Source organism: Notolepis coatsorum (genome assembly GCF_963971535.1).
Source record: "Notolepis coatsorum genome assembly, chromosome: 1".
Lineage (NCBI taxonomy): Eukaryota > Metazoa > Chordata > Actinopteri > Aulopiformes > Paralepididae > Notolepis > Notolepis coatsorum.
The window spans coordinates 35,432,850-35,454,471 of NC_140165.1; the positions used below are offsets into that span (position 1 = coordinate 35,432,850).

The 21,622-nt window shown below is 46.0% G+C and overlaps 2 protein-coding genes across 2 annotated transcripts in view; one reads left to right on the plus strand and one right to left on the minus strand.

The window, feature by feature from the left end:
• The window catches only part of LOC311236404 (receptor activity-modifying protein 1-like), a 46,963-nt gene extending 45,714 nt beyond the window's left edge, over window positions 1–1,249 (plus strand). The window contains exon 3 of the mRNA XM_084324078.1: window positions 875–1,249. Within this exon, the coding sequence (XP_084180204.1) occupies window positions 875–1,130 (256 nt within the window). The 3' untranslated portion in view covers window positions 1,131–1,249. The remainder of the gene's footprint in view (window positions 1–874) is intronic.
• Window positions 1,250–19,893: 18,644 nt separating this feature from the next.
• LOC311230420 (uncharacterized protein) overlaps window positions 19,894–21,622 on the minus strand; it is a gene marked incomplete at both ends in the record, with an annotated part of 41,852 nt that continues 40,123 nt past the window's right edge. The window contains 2 exons of the mRNA XM_084316691.1: window positions 19,894–19,981; window positions 21,034–21,171. Coding sequence (XP_084172817.1) covers window positions 19,894–19,981; window positions 21,034–21,171 — 226 coding nt within the window. The remainder of the gene's footprint in view (window positions 19,982–21,033; window positions 21,172–21,622) is intronic.

A 21,622-nucleotide genomic window follows, 5' to 3' on the forward strand; every position in this document is an offset into this window, starting at 1 on the left:
TTTCAATCAAGTACTCTTCTTTATGGAATATCACTGTCAAGCATTGACACACACACACACACACACATACATACACACACACACACACACACACCGTTACACACTGTCCTGGGACTTAGCTGTTGCTATCTTTTCATTCACACCCTTCACACTTCCAAAACCACTTTGGAAGCTCTTAAAAAAGCTCAGATCTTCCAATGCTCCAACATCTCGTCTCGAAAACCAGAGTACGCCTATTGAACAGTATAGCCCAGTCCATGTATATATATATATACAGTATATATATACACAGCTAAATATGTTGGTCATTCAAAGTATCTCCCAGGGAAAGGAGGTATGGCATGCTGAAGGCTTCTCTGCTCTGTTGGTAAGCGTCTCCATTACTCCTGGCCCCCTGCACCTAGCAGTTATATTTAGCCGCGCTAATCCCACCGGTAATTCTATCTGCTCATTTTCCTTTCTCCCACTAACAGAATGGAAACAACGGGCCCTCGTCCAATGGGAGACCTCGTCGGCGTATGAATCCATAGAGAACGTTATCAACGCAGAGTACCCACGGTTCGACATGTTGGTTTATTTGGTATTTCTAAAACTACCGTGTGGATCTCTAAAGGGAGAAAGCCCAACGTGTGGCCTACATAGGCCTGTCAGAGCGGTGTCACACGTGACAGTCTGTCGTGATTGCCTTTCAAATCACATGAAGAAAACGGCTGATATATCGGGGTGGGGGGGGGGGGGGGGGGGAGATTGCCTTCACATATAATTTCCTCTGTTAGTTTTTTAATTAATAAAAAAGAAACATGGCACAGAGGGTATCTGAAGAGGTCATTAGCACAGTGCTATAATCTCGACTGTGTTTTGCTGCCCCCTGCAGGTTGTACGGGGGGCTGACCAACTGCACTTACCTGGTCGCCCTGAAGATGGACTGCTTCTGGCCCAATCAGATCATCGACCGGTTCTTCACGCAGATCCACCAGCTCTACTTTCACGACTGCGCCCCGACGGGCCGGCTGCTCCACGACCCGCCGATCGGCATCCTCGGCCCGTTCATCGCCGTGCCCGTGATGGTGACGCTGCTCGTGACCGGCCTGGTGGTGTGGAGGAGCAAGCGGAGCGAAGGGGTGCTCTAGTAGAGACGAGGCGCGGCGTCGCGCTGTCACTCACACAAAGGGATCTGTGTTTTGGACTCGAGGTGATTTGAGATATGTATGGATCCGTGTACCGAGTAGGCTACAGTAGCGCGAGTCAATGGGTTCTGCGGTTCAGTGATGCACACAGAGAGTGGGGTGTTGTGTTTTTGTTCATTTTCTTTAGCAAATGAGATGAAGTTAAAGGGGAACTATCTTATAAATGGCCTTTTTCAGTGTTTAGCATTGTTTCCTAGCTATGTGGACTTATATTAATAGGATCTATGTCTCTAATTCTCATATTGGCGCATTCTTCCAATTCTCCTCTCACAATATTCACCCTCACTGAACTGAGTCATCTGAACATGTGCATATCTGTGATGTCAGAGGTTTCTCAGCTGCATAATAATGTGGCAGTTGATGTGGCAGTTGCCACCAGGCCACACAGTGGTTGGAGCCCAGCCACGGCTTAAGATCTTGAGGTATAAAAATGCTGTTTTTGAGTACAAAACAATGAATATTTTTTTGAAAAAATACTTACAGAGGTGTTCCATAGACTCACCAGAATTGTGTAAAAGCGCCCAAATAGTGAAAGAAATAGTAAAATAATTCCCCTTTAACACTTTCAGTGCCAGCCATAACGTTGATTAATGTCCTTGAGTGCCATCATCCACTTCAATGATAGCGTTAAAAACGTATAATCTATGTTTTAAATTATGGCTATGCGTCTAACCTGCCCGTCGCTTATCAATGACTTGTTTGCAGTCAACATTGTCGAAACGGATTGTTTTTTTAATCGGTTCATATCCTTTTTATAGCATTTCGAAAAGCTATCGTTTTCTCAAACATTTCCGGAAAATAGAAAGATTCCGTCATAAACGGCATTTATTGTCATTTGTCGGCCTATTTATGAATCGTTTTCAAATAAACGCTAGATTATCGATAGTATATGTGTACTTATGCACGCTATAGAAGCGGGCTGAAAAATCGATTATCTTATTTCCTGATCGCACACACACACAGACACACACATATACACATACGGGACACGCTGTTATCTCAGTGAAGACAGCTCTGATTATCCTAAAACTGGTAACATAGACTCCTTACCTTAGATCAGATGTTCTCCAAAAAGATTATTCCAATTCCTGATTGCCATTCCAAATATCGATCGCGTTTATTGATTGATTATTGGCTGCTGTAAATATATATTCCAGGCTGCTTTCCAGCTCACGATCACTTCCCTCGTCATCAGATCCCTCGCCAGCATAGTGGAGCCAGTAGGCTCCCCCTCCACACATCCAGCACAGATCCACCAGTCTAATCGAATGGCCTGCAGTTACACAGGGATAGACGATAGGGGGCGGTATTTTCCCATCGGAGCTCCTAGAGGGGCTGCTGTACCAACGGGAGACTCGGTTGATGAAATATGAATTCAGATCGCTAATAAAAAAATCAAACGACAATTTGCGTCGTCGGCACTCAACGGGGGGCATGGAAAGACGACATAACACGTCACTGGCACTCAAAGTGTTAAAGGGGCTCTTCATTGAAAAACAATGCTGGTGCTGGTTGCACATAAGCTCACACATGTCCCAGAAGTGTAAACAGTTTTGCACACGTTCATTTAGTTTGACAGTTATCGAGAGTTAATGGGTTTGAATGTCCTCCAGTGGTGTCATGTTGTGTCGTGTTAAGTATAAGTACGGCTAAATGAAGTGGTTAACATCGTTTAATCTACATAATTTCAATACAACACTTCAATCATGCAGTGACATCACTGGAGGACATGTTCAAACGGGAGCATGTCTATGTTCCCCGGGTCCTATGTTCCCCGGATCCTATGTTCCCCGGTAGCGATAGATAGTCAGACCACCAGCCCTGATTCCAAACTCTAACCTTAACCAACTTCGAAAGAGTCGCCAAGCTTAACCAGTTCGAAACAAGGCGGACATTAATAATTAATAAAATAATAAAATTTTCAATCAATCAATCGGGGAACATAGGACCCGGGGAACATAGGGATGACTCCGTTCAAACACATCACCTCTCAGTAACTGTCAAAGTGAATCTGTGAGTGCAAAATGATTTTTAGAGCTTTAGGATTATGTGCGATAATAAATTAGCATATATTTTCGGTGAAGAATATAATTATATATATTAAATATATATTTTTTCAATAATGTCTATACATGGTGTTGTTCTAATATGAAGAATATTATGATATGGAGTATAGATATATAGCATGACTTACAAACGAGTGCAACGTAACTATCTTCTTTATTTGTGTGTGTGTGGGGGGGGGGGGGGAGTGAGCAGAAAGCAAACAGTGTTACATAAATGTTCACAGGTAAAAAAATTAATAAAGTACATTTAGAAAAGGACAGTTTCTTCTTTCGTCTCCTACCGCTCTCACCTGTCCCAATACCAACCTCATGCACCCTGTTCCTCTCCCGTGTCCCACCCTTCTTGACTAACATAACATTAACTGGACTTCATTCATTCATTCAAAAAGAAAAGCACTCATTTCTGGTGTGTAACCTTCCCTTGAAGCCATCGAGGATCACGTGCTGTGTGTGTGTATGGTAATAATTACAGTCTGTTATGGTGGAGCCAGAGCAGCCTGTCTACAGCAGAGGGGCTGTTTAGGGAGACAAACTATCCAACTGGATTAATGAAAAACGACTTCTCTCCATCTGGAGGAGAAGAGAGGAGGGATGGGGTAGAGATAAGAGTGGAAAGGAGAGGAGAGTGACCTGTCAAGCTCTTGAATAAATGACTTTCTATGCTTTTCTAATACTATACGACACAAAATGTGGTTCTAGGAATGCTCTTAGCTCAGGGAAACGCCTTAAAGCTGCACTATAGGGAGGTGTAGTCTGACGTCACTGGTTGTTCCACCCGTATAGGGATTTATCATTGGGAAAATGGATTATCGGCTATTGTAACAATTCTGCCGCATGGAAATTGAAAAGCTTTACATTTTTGCACAAAATGAGTTCCCTTCTATCACTAACATTATTGTTTAAACATTTTAGGTTGAAATAAAATTTCGCAATAATTTTTTATGATTAATTGCGAATATTTTCATTTTGAGCTATAGATTGTGGATGAATAAGCACAGAAAGGTACACCATGCCAATGTTAATGCTTTATTTGTTTTAAACGAGGCAATTTAGAAATGGGCAATGGGGAAATACATTGCGTTGGACAGAGGGTGGAACACAAAAAACGGCAATGACGTAACCACTACACCTCCCTATTGACCATAGTCACACGGCGGCCATTTTGCTCTTGTGTCATGCTCAGGTTGGGATTTGTTTCCATCCTGTTCCCATGAGCGTGACATAAGAGCAAAATGGCCACCGTGGTCCATGGAAGATTGGCACTCAGTGGCAATGAGAGGTACAGTACCTGTACCATGTTTAAACTTGGTGGATAAAGGAGCCTTCAGGTGATAAGAATTCTGCTCTTTGCTTGCTGCGAGGTCGGGAACAGGTATCTAGTTGGTCGTCATCATGGAGGTGCACAAGCTGCTATCATTCAATACTATTTGAATAGAATACTATAAAACATTTCCTGCAAGATCGTGGTCAGCTTTTATGTGGCGTTAACTCTCTGCCATCTCCCAACGTGATCCACTCGAGTTTGGAAGTTGCTTTAGCTGACATCACATAAAGTTGTATTCTGATTGGCAGCACTTTGTAAGGTCAGCGGCAACCGAGGTCAAAGTTGAAATCATTTGAACTTTTCTGGTAATTCCGAGTGGCGAGAGTTGGACTCCGCTTATCTCCCCGCTGGAAATAATGGCTCAGCCAACGCAAAGCAATTTTGCCGGTGGTCATCTGTGGGGGCCTTAAGGGAAAAGACATTTCAAGGAAGGAACCTTTGTGCATTGTTTCACATTCATGTCGTTGACATTTCATGCTCTACAAACGAGACTAACCTTTCACAGATTTCACTGGTTATACCCGACCAGAAGAGCTCGTGTGGGCAGTTTCACTGTTTCATGCATCACTGTTCGGAGGGTTTTCTATTGTTCTGCCCAACTCCGTGATTTAGCTTCTAAAGAAGCAATGTTCTTTCATGAAAAAGTACACATTGCAGTTTTAAAATGCTGCATACGTAGGTATTCGTCTTTTGTAAAACCATTGATCCTAGGAGGACACTCCAGTCGTTCAAGAATAAGATAAGATAAGATATTCCTTTATTGATCCTCTTGGGGAGATTCAGGCATCATAGCAGCATGTGGGAGGAGGGAGGGGGAGGGGAGGTACAGGTAGTAGAAGTGGGAGGGGGGAGGGGAGGTACAGGTGGTAGAATACATGATACAAGCCGTAAGATGATCGTACAGTGGAGAAGTAAACAATTAAAATAGAATAAAAAAAATAGGCAGTGTAAACAATAATTAACTCTGGGCATGCGCATAAGGGCAAGTAGGCAGTGTAAAAAGGTCAAGGTGCAGGATGAGGGTATGTATGCCCTCTCTAATTATATTTGCCCTACAATAAATATAGTTACCATATATATATAATCTAAAATCTAATCTAATATATATAATCTTAACATGCTAAATATATGCTCTGATGAAGTATACAGTATACACATAAGGTGCAGTATGCATAAGGTATGTAGCCGTGATAGAATACGTTATATTTTGTCCATTTAGGTAATCCAGCTTTGTTTTACACCCAATCTAAGATGTTGATTTCAAAATGTTTGACGAGGCAGTCAACCTCTCTACACGGTGTGACCCTAAAGAAACCCAACTGACCATATTCACACGGCGGCCATTTTGCTCTTACATAAGAGCAAAATTAGCTGCCGTGTGAATATGTTCAATGGAAGCTCTGTTTCAGAGTCATAGCTCATGTGACCCCGTTTCAGACAGCTGAAACATAGGCCTTTACTCTATCTTCTCCTTGTGAAGAGACTTCTTCATCTTGTTGCATTGCTCAATGGCATGCTGTTCTCCTTGGCAGAAGAGGCAAGGGTTGGAGAAGGCACAGAGTAGTAGTAGTAGTTTATTTTTTTTCAGTCATCATCTCACACAATACAATATACACCATCATTTATCAATATTTGATTTTTACAGTGACTGAAAAGGTACAGACAGAAGCATAGTGCTTATATGTGCCTGTCCTATATTCTTACCAAAAAAATACAAAAATGTAGACTCCAAAACAGTATTCTAAAAATAAATAAAAAAAAGCAAGCAACCCTTGTAGTTTTCAAAATTAGCTTTACAAAAAAATACAAAAATCCCCCTTGGTCCTTGTTTTAGTCTTTGCCGGGTTCTGGACTGCTGTAGCAGCTGTTGTGAAGCTTCCCCGAGCGCCGCTCTTTCTGGAAGTCTTCTCATCTTTGTGAGCGTTAGCTTGGCTCTTGTTTCCATCTGTGATGTTGCCGAAGAGAGGGTGTAGGGCTTCTTTGGCTTGTAGGTTGACAAAGTCGGCAAGGTCGCTGAACTTGGCGCTGCACTGATCTTTCTCTAGAAGAGCATAGGCTTTGCTTCTCCACCGCTCTCTCTGCTTGTACGGAAGCTTGGCTGTGATGGCACGCATATTTGATATGCTGTCAAGCTCCTGCATGTACTCCACGTCAGCCATAGCGTTGAGGCATCCAGTGAGATAGAGGCCAAAGAAGTGGAGCGCCTCTCCGTCATCGGACTTGATAGTAGGCCAGTTCAGTGCCATTGAGATCTTGTATCCATTTCCAAAATGTTCTTTCAAGAGCCTCCTTGCCTCGCGATAGCCTCGCTCTGGTTCCATGTGAAGACAACTTCTTATCAGCTCTCTTGGCTGTCCATCCGTGTACTGCTCCATGAAGTACAGCCGGTCTCTGTTACTATCTGTCTTGTCCTCCACGGCCTGGGGAGTAGGCGTAGCCTGTTCGTGAGCTTGTGATTTGAAGGGCTTCTTTTTCGATATGTAAGAGTTCATTCCATCCCTACGGGACACTCTGGATGAGGCTCGCTGGACCTCGTACTCTTCCAGTACTCTGCACTTAGCCTCTGAGGCAGCTAAAGCAGTCTGGACCTGTAACTCCTCTCTCTCTGCTCTTAGCTTAGCTGATGTTCTGGAAAGTGTAGTGGATGGTGCTCTAGACACTTTCTTTTTTAAGACGACGGATGCACTGTCTTCAGGCCCAACCTCATCTTGGTGCTTCCTAGACTCCGCTATACGCTGATGCACCTCCTCCATCCATGTGTCAGCCTTTACTGTGAAGTTGTAAAATGTGTCAGCCTTCGGCGTGAACCATTCATCCTGATCTTTCTTCTTCTCCTCTTCTGATGTATTGCTTATGTTTTTGCTTAGTACCAGCTGGACTGAAGTATTAAGCTCACAGAACTCTCCAAATAGCTTGTTGAATTCTACCATAAATCTTGTCTGTACAACTTCCAAGTTACCGTCGTCGTCATCATCCATTAATTGATTCATCTGTTTCATGTGACCAGTTAGCTGACATAGCTTAGCTCTCCTCTTATTGATGGCATGACGGATATTTTCCTCATAGGCCTTTTGTGTCATTTTAACCTTCCTAGGCTCCGACATTTGTTGTTATCGTTCTTTCAGCGTTCCAGTAGTTTGTGTTGATTCCTTTTTCCTCTTGGAACAGAGTTTTCTTACTAATATGAGGGCCGACGTTCCACTCTACTGGTTAAAGTTGCTTACTCGTGAGTAGTACGTTCATTGATAAAGAAAAATAATGTCCACAGCCGCTCCGGTGTAAAACAAAGATATCAAAATGGTTTATTTCTCTTCCACAGCGAAGTCTTTCTTTACCGAAGTGATCCTAAAGCTATTTTCCTAAATATTCACGTCACTACTACAAGGTAAGAAACTGTATTTTCCCAGTCTCCAAAATCACCGCAGACTCGACACATGACAAAATTCCTCCACACCTGAAAGCCGTAAATCAACTTGCCGGCTCTTTCCACAGCAAAACGGTATAGGCAAGGCACCCTGGTCTAGAAATGCGGCTTCAATCTATGTTGTTTAGTCTATCTGTTCAGTACTGCTCAGCACTGTTTCAAGATGCACAATGAGAGAATTGTTGAATATATATAGATACACAAATGTTCTAGAATGTTTGATTATGACATCATACTGTGACATCACGAATGTTCTACAATGTTTATATATTGTGACATCACAAATGTTCTAGAATGTTTGATTATGACATCATACTGTGACATCACGAATGTTCTATAATGTTCTATTATGACAAATAAGACGGTTCAATGACTTTATCTAAATACAATCAATATCCCTAATGCCGTTTCAATCTAAGGTAATACAAATAAACATATAAACATTCATATAATACAATAACCTAAATATATAGCGTTGGCTCTTATAGGCAGTGGTTCTCAACTGGTCTAGCCTCGGGACCCAACATTTTCCTTAGTCATTAACACATTCCCTGCCACGCTATTTGAGCATCTTATACCATTCTCTGCCAGCACTGTAAATCTATGGAGATGTTCACCTTCTTTGCAGGGCTATAACCTTTTTAATTGTATTGCTAAATTGACATTACTATGGCCCATTCAACATCGATTATCTATCGTTCAGGATGTAGGAACGTTTTACTTTTTCATTCAAACATTCATACGAAAATACCGTCTAGATAAATATGTTTTTTTTTTATCCACTTTTTCTCCCATTTTCTATATTTTCCTCCCATCCCAATTGCGTATCATCCAACCCTCCCCTGTCACGAACGCTGTTTCTTGCCTCCCACAAGCCGGCTGCAATGTGGACTAAGTCATACATAGCACAAGTCCCCTCCGGTACTTGAGGTAACAGCAGTCGCATCTTTTCACCTGCGCAGCTCGATCTCTCAGTGGCGAGGAGTAACGCGTGGGAGGCTCACGCTGCCCCCGACACTTCCTGATTCTACTGCGCAGGCGCACCAACCGACCTGTAGGAGTCGCTGTCCACAACGCCCGATCCCCACCCATCAGTTTCCCACCCCCTAATACGGCCAATGTGTATTAGTACGGACGACCAGCTAAACTGCCACGTAGCCGCCCCTAGATAAATATGTTTTTATCGTTTTCTGCAGTAATTCCTAGAACGTGTTATGGTTTGTAACCGACCTCAAACGCAACGGCACAGACAGGAAGTTCAGAGTTAGCCAAATGCTAGGGCGTAGTTATTTAGTCAAAAAAAGGATAAGTACAATAATCAAACAAATAGGGAGACTGCCTTCGGCAGAGTCATCTGCCGCTCTGCAGAATCCTCCTGGTGATAGTGGTGGGGAATTGGCATGTGACGTTGTAGCGACTCTGCAGATACTCCCAGCAGATAGTGGTGGGGAATTGGCATGTGACGTTGTAGCGGCTCTGCAGATACTCCCAGCTTTCACTCAAGGTGGAAAATGGAGAGAGAGAGAGAGATATCAGAAACAGTCCAACGAAACACAGAGGCAGTGTGGTTCCCTCCTCCCTAGCTGGGTCCAGAACCAATTGACAGTGACGGTCTTCAGTGTTCCCCACAACACACAATTTAGAATAATCCAGAACCAATTGATAGTGACAGTCTTCAGTGTTTCTTCTATACACACAATCAGAAATAATCCAGAACCAATTGATAGTGACAGTCTTCAGTGTTTCTTCAATACACACAATCAGAATAATCCAGAACCAAACGATAGTGACAGTCTTCAGTGTCTCTTCAATACACACAATCAGAATAATCCAGAGGGGTTTGGTTCCACTCACCCAAGCGCAACGCGTAAAGCAGGCAAAACGAGGTGCAGCTCCAAACGGGGAACAAGGTTCTCAACAGCGGTTCTTCACAGAAAGGTCCTGGAGAGAAAGTAGACCAGGAACAGCAACGGGGAAAAAACAGGCAAATGCAGTTGTATTCCAGAACGACCCGACAACGATAGAAGGAAGGTCCCGGTATATAAAGCCCTCTGGGGCGCTAATCACAACTATGACAGCTGCGTGATGAAAGTGGCAATCGTTCAAAAAGCGTGCAGCGGGGAATGCACCAATCAGCACCATACCTCAGGAGAGCGTGTGGCGGGGAACCAACCAAACCTCACAGTACCCCCCCCTCCACGGGAGCCACCCGGCGACCAGCCCGACCCGGCTCGCCCGGATGGGCACGATGGAAGTCGGTGATCAGGCCTGGATCCACGATGAGCTGGCGGGAGACCCAGCTCCGTTCCTCCGGGCCGTACCCCTCCCAGTCCACCAGGTACTGGAACCCCCGACCCCGCAGTCGAACGCCCATCAACCGGCGGACCTGCCACTGGGGGTGACCGTCCACCATCACGGGAGGAGGTGGTTCCGGAGCAGGAGGCATCAGGGGACTGAGAGAGACAGGCTTAACTCGGGACACATGGAAAACGGGGTGAATGTGCATGGACGCAGGAAGCTTAAGACTCACCGCCGCCGGACTGAGTACCTTCAGAACCTCAAAAGGACCGACGAACCGGGGGTTAAGCTTCTTGGCCGAGGACCGAAGCGGAAGGTCCCTTGCGGAAAGCCACACCCTCTGCCCAGGGTGGTACGTCGGCGCAGGGACCCGGCGCCGGTCAGCCCCACGACAGGCGCGCTCCGATGACCGGAGCAGCGCAGTCCTGGTGATCTCCCAGACCCGACGGCACCGGTCGAGGTGGTCCTGTACGGAGGGAACTGCCACCTCTGACTCCTGTGCAGGGAAAAGAGGGGGTTGGTAGCCCAGGGATACCTTAAAGGGTGAGAGGCCGGTGGCGGAACTGACCATGGAGTTGATGGAGTACTCGACCCAGGGAAGGAAACGGCTCCAAGAAGCGGGTTTCTCGGCAGCCACACACCGAAGAGCAGACTCCACACTCTGGTTCATCCTCTCCGTTTGTCCGTTAGTCTGGGGATGATAACCAGAGGAAAGACTGACCGTTGCCCCCAATCCCTTGCAAAAAGCCCGCCATACCTGGGAAGTGAACTGGGGCCCTCGGTCCGAGACGACGTCCTGGGGAAACCCATGGAGGCGAAACACATGGCGTGTCAGGAGGTCCGCCGTCTCGGCCGCCGAGGGAAGCTTGGGAAGGGCCACGAGGTGAACCCCCTTGCTGAACCGATCCACCACGGTCAGTAGGCACATGTTCCCCTGGGAAGAAGGAAGACCCGTGACGAAGTCCAACGCCACATGGGACCAAGGGCGGCTCGGAATGGGAAGCGGCTGCAATAGCCCGGAGGGTGCCTGGTGGGAGGCCTTGCTGCGGGCGCAGACTGCGCAGGCCAGTACGAACTCCTTGACGTCGTTCCTCATGGTGGGCCACCAGAATCGACGAGCCAGGAAGGAGAACGTGCAATGAACGCCTGGGTGGCAGGCGAACCGGCTGGTATGGCCCCACTGGAGGACCCGGGACCGGACTGAGTCGGGGACGAAGAGACGATGAACCGGTACATTGCCTGGAGCGCGATGGAAGCGTAGGGCACGCCTTACCACCCCCTCGATGCCCAAGGTGACTACTCCTACCACCCTGGCCTCTGGGAGGATGGGAGTCGGGTCCTCAGTGGTTGGAGCCCCCTTGGAGTGTAACCGGGACAGGGAGTCGGCCTTCGTGTTGCGGGAACCAAGGCGAAACGTCAGCGAGAAGTCGAACCGACTGAGGAAGCTGGCCCATCTTGCCTGCCAGCCATTGAGGCGCTTGGAAGCACGGATGTACGTCAGGTTCTTGTGGTCCGTCCAAATGGTAAATGGCTCCTCTGCCCCCTCTAGCCAATGACACCACTCCTCCAAGGCAGCCACACCCGCCAGCAGCTCCCGATTGCCGATGTCGTAGTTCCTCTCGGCAGGGAGGAAACGACGTGAGTAGAAGGCGCACGGATGTACCTTCTGGTCCGTTGCAGACCGCTGGGATAAGATAGCTCCTAGTCCAGTATCCGAGGCGTCCACCTCTACGATGAACTGTCTCTTGGGGTCTGGATGGAGCAAGATCGGGGCGGAAGTGAACCTCTTCTTGAGGGAGCGGAATGCAGCACACGCCGCTGAGGACCAGTCGAACGGCAGGGCGGGAGAGGTCAGCCTGGTAAGCGGTTCCGCCACCTGACTGTAGTTCCGGATGAATCTTCGGTAGAAGTTGGCGAACCCGAGGAAGCTCTGTAACTCCTTCCGAGTGGTGGGTTCCGGCCACTCCTCCACGGCCCGGATCTTGCGAGGGTCAGCTCGCGTCAAGCCTCTCTCCACGATGAAGCCCAGGTAATCGACGGAGTCGGAGTGGAATCGGCACTTCTCTGCCTTGACGAAGAGCCGATTGTGGAGGAGGCGCTCCAGCACACGGCGGACATGCTGGATGTGTTCCTCGAGGGTCTTGGAGAAAATGAGGATGTCGTCTAGGTATACTACCACAAAGTCCTCCAGCATGTCACGAAGGACGTCGTTCATGACGTCGTTCTCTCAACGTGGTTACCAGCAATGGTGAGCAGGACAGGACAGGTGCGTTGAGTGATGTCAGCCAGGCGGTGTTGGTCCAATGCGAACACCTCCAATGGCCTCACGAGGTCCTCTAGTGGAATGTTGGCCCGGGTAGCAAACTCGAAGTCTAGGAAACTCTCGTCAGCACCCGAGTCGATGAGTGCCTCCACCGTGGCCCGTTGGTCCGCCCAGGCCAGGGTGACGCTCATCAGACGGCTAGGTGGTGCACGGCTCTGGGAACGAGAAAAACGGCTCACCAGGATCTCCCGGGGTCCCGGCGAGCCTGGTCTTTTGGCCGGGTGGGGCAGTTGGCGATATGGAGTCCCTCCCGACCGCAGTAGAGGCAAAGGCCGGACCTGAACCTCGCCTCCCGTTCAGCTTGGCTAAGATGTGAACGTCCCAGCTGCATGGGTTCCTCCCCGGGCACCGAACGGGAGGGGAAGGAACCACCAGTTGTGTTGGGAGCAGGGCGGACCGCAGTACCATCATGAGTACGGGGGGTCTGGGGAACCTCTGGAGGACCCGGTCGGGTTCTCTCACGTCTTCTCTCCTGGAGGCGTCCGTCGATGCGAATGGCGAGGCTGAATAGGTCTTCGAGGGACTCAGGTTCCTCACGGTCGCGAGCTGGCCCCTGACAGCGTCGTTGAGCCCCCTCATGAAGGTGAGACGAAGCGATTGATCGTTCCAGCCGCTCTCCATTGCCGCCAGTCTGAACTCCAGCACGTAGTCGGTGACCCCGCCACTGCCCTGCCGGAAGGTGCCCAACCGAGCTCCAGGGTCCTGGCCACGGGCTGGGTGGTGGAAAACCCTGCGGAGCTCAGCCACGAAGTCTCGGTAGGAAAAACAGAAATCAGCCCCCATTGCCCAGGAGGCAGTAACCCACTGGGCTGCCCGGCCTGAGAGCAGGTTAGTCATATAAGCCACTCGGGCTCCCCTTGAAGTGAATCGGCTGGGTTGATGACGAAAAACCAACTCACATTGCATGATGAATGTGGCACAATCCTCGAAGTTACCATCGAACAACCATGGTTCGGAGAGACGGGGCTCCCGAGGTGCGGGATCGGGAGGCGCGGGGCCTGCCACGGCTGCGGGTGATGCTCCGGCCGAGGCTCCTGAAGTAGGTGGGGTCAAAAGCAAGGTGTTAACGGCTTCACTCAGCGCTTGTAATTGGTGGAGAATATTAGTCTGCTGATTACCCTGGGCTGTCTGCAGGCTAGCCAGAGAGCCAAGGGACTCCTGAATAGGCAGGACCTGGTCTCGGAGCTCCTGTACAGCAGCCGCAGCCGCACCTAGCTGTAGGCTGTGGTCGTTGGTTAACTCAATCTGGACCGCCAACGCTGTTCTGACCCTGTCTGTGTCGGCTGAGGTCGTCATGGTCGGGTCGTAATGTTATGGTTTGTAACCGACCTCAAACGCAACGGCACAGACAGGAAGTTCAGAGTTAGCCAAATGCTAGGGCGTATTTATTTACAGAGTCAAAAGAAGGATAAGTACAATAATCAAACAAATAGGGAGACTGCCTTCGGCAGAGTCATCTGCTGCTCTGCAGAATCCTCCTGGTGATAGTGGTGGGGAATTGGCATGTGACGTTGTAGCGGCTCTGCAGATACTCCCAGCAGATAGTGGTGGGGAATTGGCATGTGACGTTGTAGCGGCTCTGCAGATACTCCCAGCCTTCGCTCAAGGTGGAAAACGGAGAGAGAGAGATATCAGAAACAGTCCAATGAAACACAGAGGCAGTGTGTTTCCCTCCTCCCTAGCTGGGTCCAGAACCAATTGACAGTGACGGTCTTCAGTGTTCCCCACAACACACAATTTAGAATAATCCAGAACCAATTGATAGTGACAGTCTTCAGTGTTTCTTCTATACACACAATCAGAAATAATCCAGAACCAATTGATAGTGACAGTCTTCAGTGTTTCTTCAATACACACAATCAGAATAATCCAGAACCAAACGATAGTGACAGTCTTCAGTGTCTCTTCAATACACACAATCAGAATAATCCAGAGGGGTTTGGTTCCACTCACCCAAGCGCAACGCGTAAAGCGGGCAAAACGAGGCGCAGCTCCAAACGGGGAACAAGGTTCTCAACAGCGGTTCTCCACAGAAAGGTCCTGGAGAGAAAGTAGACCAGGAACAGCAACGGGGAAAAAACAGGCAAATGCAGTTGTATTCCAGAACGACCCGACAACGATAGAAGGAAGGTCCCGGTATATAAAGCCCTCTGGGGCGCTAATCACAACTATGACAGCTGCGTGATGAAAGTGGCAATCGTTCAAAAAGCGTGCAGCGGGGAATGCACCAATCAGCACCATACCTCAGGAGAGAGTGTGGCGGGGAACCAACCAAACCTCACAGAACGTGAGATATAGGCAGAAACGCATATATAGATTATCAAATGCCGCTTGTTGCCGATCCACGCTATATAAAAAATTTCAACTGTACATGATCCTAAACGTTATGACTGATCATGCGCGGATGAACGGAGGGGGGGGTCGTTTATAATTCCGTGATCGTCGTTAAATGCTTTATGTAGTATGGGTGATATATTGATCAGAGCAGTTTGCATGGATAATAATAAACAAACAGGCTGAAAGTAACGTCAGCGTCCTCTTACCGTTCGGCGATGAGACTGGAGGAAAAAGATCCCACTTATTTGACAGCGATCACCTAAATCCATTTCCGGTTTGTATAATCATAACACACGGCCAAATCGTATCGATTATTGCGTTATGGCAGCGATTGCTACACACGTACGTGTGTCTACAGTCCCGCAACAATATGCGAGTGGCCGGAAGCATTTCGGAGACGCACCGAGATCGACTCGGCTATTTCCGGTTTGGCAACTCACTGATCATCCACCAGGGGGCAGTATTGAAGCGTTGCAGAGTTGTGCCGGCTCACACTGCATCAGACCAGGCTCCGTGAGGGAAATATGAATAACATGGCGAAAAAATTAAATATGATCTCAATAACGTCGTACGCCGTGGATTGGCAGAATTAGCATGAACTTGAAACACGTCGTACAACGTGAATGGCGCAGGATGTGTTAAGTCGCAACCCAAATTCTTTAACCACTATGATTTATTTAAAAAAAAAAAGTTTTGCAGTAATACACAATCTTTCATGCACTGTTAAAAACATGAAATAAACACAAAAAAGTGCAACAAAAGTGCAACTAGGGCTAAAAACCCAATGAAATAAAATTATAATAAATAATATGCTGCTTCTCTTAGCAGACTTCTTAGCTTAACATAACAGACCTACAGTACGTTTGGGGGAACTAATGGGATAACTGGGGTTGCAACAAAAGTGCAACTAGGGCTAAAAACACAATGAAATTAAATAATAATAATAATAAATAAATGTATCCTTCTTAGCAGACTTCTTAGCTTAACATCCCAGGTAACTAATGGGATAACTGGGGATGTTGTTTGCTCCTGACAAGAGTCTCAAAGTCTGGGGTGATGGTAGACAAAGCAACTCTGAGGTCATGCTCAATGTCCAATCTGTTCCTCTGCTTTGTCTTCAGCTGGACCAGAGCTGAGAAGCCACTTTCACAAAGATAGGTAGTGCAAAAAAAAAATATATATATATATTTTACACACTAAAAATGGCCCAGCGACCAGTTGAGAAACACTGCATATAGAGGATGTTTACCTGTGATACTGTGAGCTGTTTCAAGAGTGTTCCTTCCTTCTTCCCCTGTACAGGCCCACAAAACCACAGCCTGTCATCGTCCCAGCAGCAGCCCCAGAAGGTTCCCTCCTGTGATCCGTTACCCTGCCGTCAGCTGTACAGGCTGCTCTTCTCCCACAGAGTCTGACACGGGGCTCGAACCTCCTACTCAGCCGGAAACTAATTGCTTTGATATCAAACTTTAACTAGCTTCTGTCTTTCGAGAAAAGCAGGGGTGGGCAGCGAAAATTGCCTCTTGTAGGCTCAGGAGCAGGAGCTGGAATACTAACCTTCATACTGTATTTTACTATTATGCACTTTGCTACTAATTAATCTACCATGCCTATATTACTACATACTATGCTAATAATACTACTATACACTCAAGACTGTAGCACTCAAGTTCAACACTGTTTAACGAATGCCACTTACCCTTAGCTGCCAGAGTTGTACCCTTCCTGCTGACATGTTGTACAGAACTTGTAAGTCACTTTGGATAAGAGCGTCAGCTAAATGACTAAATGTAAATGACTAAAGGCATTAGCATCTAAAGTATTTAATAGGAAAATAACAGTTATCTTGCTACCTTTGGGGGAAATATGGAGAAGATTGCAGTGAGGAAAAGTGCCTGTAGTTTGAGTTTAAGCTTCTTTCTGCGAGTCTAGAACGTGGTTCTTACCATCCATATACAATCCATCCACGGTGTCCCGAATATGAAGGTGGGTTCTGCAGAAAGATCCTCAATCAAGCTAGAATGACTGTATAGGCTAAATGAGAAGCCTTTACTTGTCTATATCCATATATATAATGTAGAGATGTGGACGCATAATTTCTATGTGACAGGAATTTCCCACATTCAGTATAAGGGGTTACCTGCTAAGAGGAGGTTGGGAGCCTGAGAGCTTTTGTCCTCGACGGAAGGCTGAAGCATCTCCAGTGAGGTTTTCCCTCAAACACTCTCATGATGTCCACGGATACTCACTCTCCCTCACACACACACACACACACACACACACACACAGTTGAGTATTCAAACAAAGATTAGCAGTCCGACACGTGTGTGACCTTTGTACTGTTACAAACCTTGATGCGAGAGCGCCTGGAGGTAACACGTAGAAAGATGACTAGAGCCTGATTTGCAACCAACAGTGTTGTGTTCTGCATGGTTAGTATTATTGTTAATACTAGGTTATTACCACCGCCACCGTTAGGCGGCACAATAGGCACAAGAGGCTAGAGGCAAGAACTAGGAAGTGTCCAGAGTGGATGTACGCGAGTGAAGCGAGCATGATGTTGATGTTCTTGGAGGATGGAATAAAGACGGAGGAATAACAACACAGCCTACTGACTCCTGCGTGTTTATTATAATTACTAATAGTCCAAGTGTGGACATTACAAACAGCGACTCAGATATTTTCTCATAATATGAGCATTCAATCTATCTGTGCTCATGGCTGTGATAAGGGATTCTCTCCTTTTAGGAGATGTATCGATTTGTATTCACTTGAAGACATAGCAAATGAATGTATCTGAACTAAGCCCTCTGGAACTAGCTAGCTATAGCTGTAAAATTAATGGACAGGCATGCGTTGCTCATGGGACGGGGTTGCACGCCGTGCAACCAGTCTGTGAGCAGAAGCACACGCACGCACATGCACGGATGTAACACATTAATGAAATGTGTTACATTCCATTCGTAGAGGCAATTAGGCACTGTCTTTAGTCTGTGTATGCGAGGGAATATTTATGCGCGGGAGCGTCATTAAAACATAGTGCAACTAGTCGTCCCATGAGCAACGCATGCCTGTTAATGGAGTTGCTCATTTAATGTGTGTGATAAATGAATCATTAAGGTCGATTTGGGCGGTCATCGAGACAACTGTTGACAATTTGGATGGACGCTTTAACACAGTTGTCTCTATGCGGCCATCATTGTTTTGTGGAGGGAATGCTAAACCGAATCTCATCGGACATCTTTCTCATGCTCCTTCGTTGCAGCAGCAGCACTCAAACGTCACCATGAAGTTACAGTACAATCCACTCAAAAATGGCACTTTAAAATGTTTAATACTGCCCTGCGTTACTGGCTCCGTTGTCAGCTAACTGCTAGCATCCAGAGCCATAGTATCTACAGCAACATCATTTATCAACTCACCAATCAACTGGCAGGAACGAGAATGATGTCGCTGCAGATGCTAGCAGTTGGTTGACAATTTCAGAAGTTAGTTTATTTTCCTGAATGTTCAATAATATGAATAATAATAATCATGATAATCATACAGATATTTTATATCATTTGAAAGCCCTAGTTGTTATCTTCAAAATGGTACTATATATATTTACTTTGAGCATTCATTTTCATAATGGAATGTTGATGCTTAGGGCTAAAGATAATGTGAGATTTTGGCCACTTGTAGCGCTCATGAGCCGAACACATATCGGGCCGTGTTCGGTAGCGCCGAAGAAGAAGAAGCTTCACACACGAATCCACACGGGGAAAACAGCTAAATATTTGTCTCAAAATTCCGTACGTAATTCCAAGATGATCAAGCATGTTTTTAAAAATCCGTACGTAAATCTAAGCAGATCAAGCATGTTTTTATGATTTACGAAACACAAATTGAGAGGTGTGTGTGTGTGGATAGTTTTTACGATTGTGGATTCTACTTTTGCATTTGTTTATTTTTTATAGAAATCGACCCCCATACACTAGGCCTATATTCTGGGCTTGTTGCAGGGTATATATTTCAATGTCATCACTATCACTTGACCTTTTCTTTTTCAAACCTCCTGCCTTCCCAGGAAGATGTCTGACATGAGCACTTCCTCCTCAATGTTTACTAACACAACATACAGTAGAGACAGTGCCACCCCATGGATTAAAATGTAACTGCAAGTTTTAGGTGAGGAACTTTGTGTGAAAATATATGATTTTCCATTTAGGCTGAAACAATATGAATTGGTGAATTTCAATAAAATTTTGTGAAGAGTTCCACTCTTTCTTTCTAGTGACAGCTGTCCTCACTGAAAACACACGTCATTCACGTCATTAGCAAAACCGATTGATTGATTGATTGATTGAATTGATTGAACATTTTATTAACAGATTGCAGAATGGGTACAATACAGTACAGCTCAATACACACAATTGTTAAGGGGATGTAGACCAGAGAAAGACTTTCGTCTTGTTTACATCAGGGTCCCCCATTTTCAATTCATCATAAATAGCAATCAACTGCTTAAATATCAGGAATGTCAATTTCAATATTGTAAATAAAATATTTTCTCAATTTGATATCAAAACTACAGTAGCTAAATCGTTAGCCTAGTTCACCCTTGTTTTTTTGTAAGTCATCAAAAAAGGTGAAACACATCATCATTATGCACCAAAAATATAACAGAAATCCCTTAAAAAAAATCCACAGAATGACATTCCGAGTTTAAAATGTCAATATGTTTCTAAGACCCTAAACATGGCAAATATGTTGTTTAATCAAATAAGCCTTCTCTACTATTATTGGTATAAGCAATTTTACGGTTAATTCCATACATTTTGTAGAGCGCCTTGTCTGCTTATTTCCCCAGAGCTGGTGACGGAAGTAGCTAGTAGGGAGTTCCATGTCTCAGTTCCTTCCCGTTTCTGTTTATAGGTCGTTGACCATTCAGGTCAAGGCTTGTGGGCCATCCAGTACCAATATTTAATCACCACCACAACCTCTGTCTCTGGAGATGACACGCCCATGGCAGTCAGCAGTCTGGAAAAGAAGAGAAGAGAAGAGAAGAGAAGAGAAGAGAAGAGAAGAGAGGAGAGGAGAAGAGAAGAGAGGGGAGGAGAAGAAACGAGAAGAGAGGAGAAGAGAAGAGAAAAGAGGAGAAGAGGTGATAAGAGAAGAAACGAGAAGAGAAGAGAGGAGAGAAAAGAAGAGAAGTGAACACACTGCTACACAGAGCTGCCTGTACGTCACACAGCCTGAAACACACTGCTACACAGAGCTGCCTCTACGCCTGTACGTCACACAGCCTGAAACACACTGCTACACAGAGCTGCCTCTACGCCTGTACGTCACACAGCCTGAAACACACTGCTACACAGAGCTGCCTCTACGCCTGTACGTCACACAGCCTGAAACACACTGCTACACAGAGCTGCCTCTACGCCTGTACGTCACACAGCCTGAAACACACTGCTACACAGAGCTGCCTCTACGCCTGTACGTCACACAGCCTGAAACACACTGCTACACAGAGCTGCCTCTACGCCTGTACGTCACACAGCCTGAAACACACTGCTACACAGAGCTGCCTCTACGCCTGTACGTCACACAGCCTGAAACACACTGCTACACAGAGCTGCCTGTACGACGTCACACAGCCTGAAACACACTGCTACACAGAGCTACCTGTACGACGTCACACAGCCTGAAACACACCGCCGCCTCTACGCCTGTATGTGTTTACTATTCTGGAAATTATAGATATTTTAGTTGATGAAATACTTTTTCATTTCAGTGTCACAGTATGACCTCGATCTCCAAAATAAGAGATGTGAAAAAATAAATAAAAATGTAAAAAAATTAAATAAAAAAAGAAGAAACAAATATATGGATATATATGGATATATGGATATATATTTTATTTATTTATTTATTTTGCGCCCTCTCCAGCCATTGGCGCCCTAGGCGATCGCCTAGCTCGCCTATGCATAGAAACGGCCCTGGATGGATGAATGAATGGGTGGATGGATGGATGAATAAATTATTGAAAAAAATAATGAATGGATATACAAATAGATGACGAGCAGCCTTACTTCTCCTTGATGTCGCTGGAGAGTCTCTGGGCTTCAGCAGGATCCCTCTCCTGCAGCTTCTGGTAGCTGGAGAACGTCTCCACCATGCCGAGGTAACCGGTCAGGGCCATCGGCCTTCTGACCCAAAAACACTCGTTCCTACACAACAAGACACAGAGGCACGTCATGCTGTAGACACATCTATCTCACTAGTGTAGGTCTCATTAACCCTTACACTAGCGACGGTAAAGGGTTAACCTTCTGTCGTGTGGTAGTGAAAGGGTTAACCTGCTGTTGTGTGGCAGTGAAAGGGTTAACCTTCTGTGTATTGTCGCCGTGAAAGGGTTAACTGTTTGGTAGTGCGTCAGTGAAAGGGTTAATCATTACGTCATCGTGCATCTGCTTTTTTTGTATATTCTCTTTTTTGTATACTCTCTCTACCATTTAATTAATTCAACCATAAAGCTTGATAAAATGAGCTTATGGTTTCATTTCTGTGTTATTTCTTGTTATTGGTAAATGTATGCTCATGTCTCATTTGACCTAATTAGGTAGTACATTCTCCTGTGTCAGGTCTCCTTTTTTGAGAAACTATTATTGCTGATAAAAA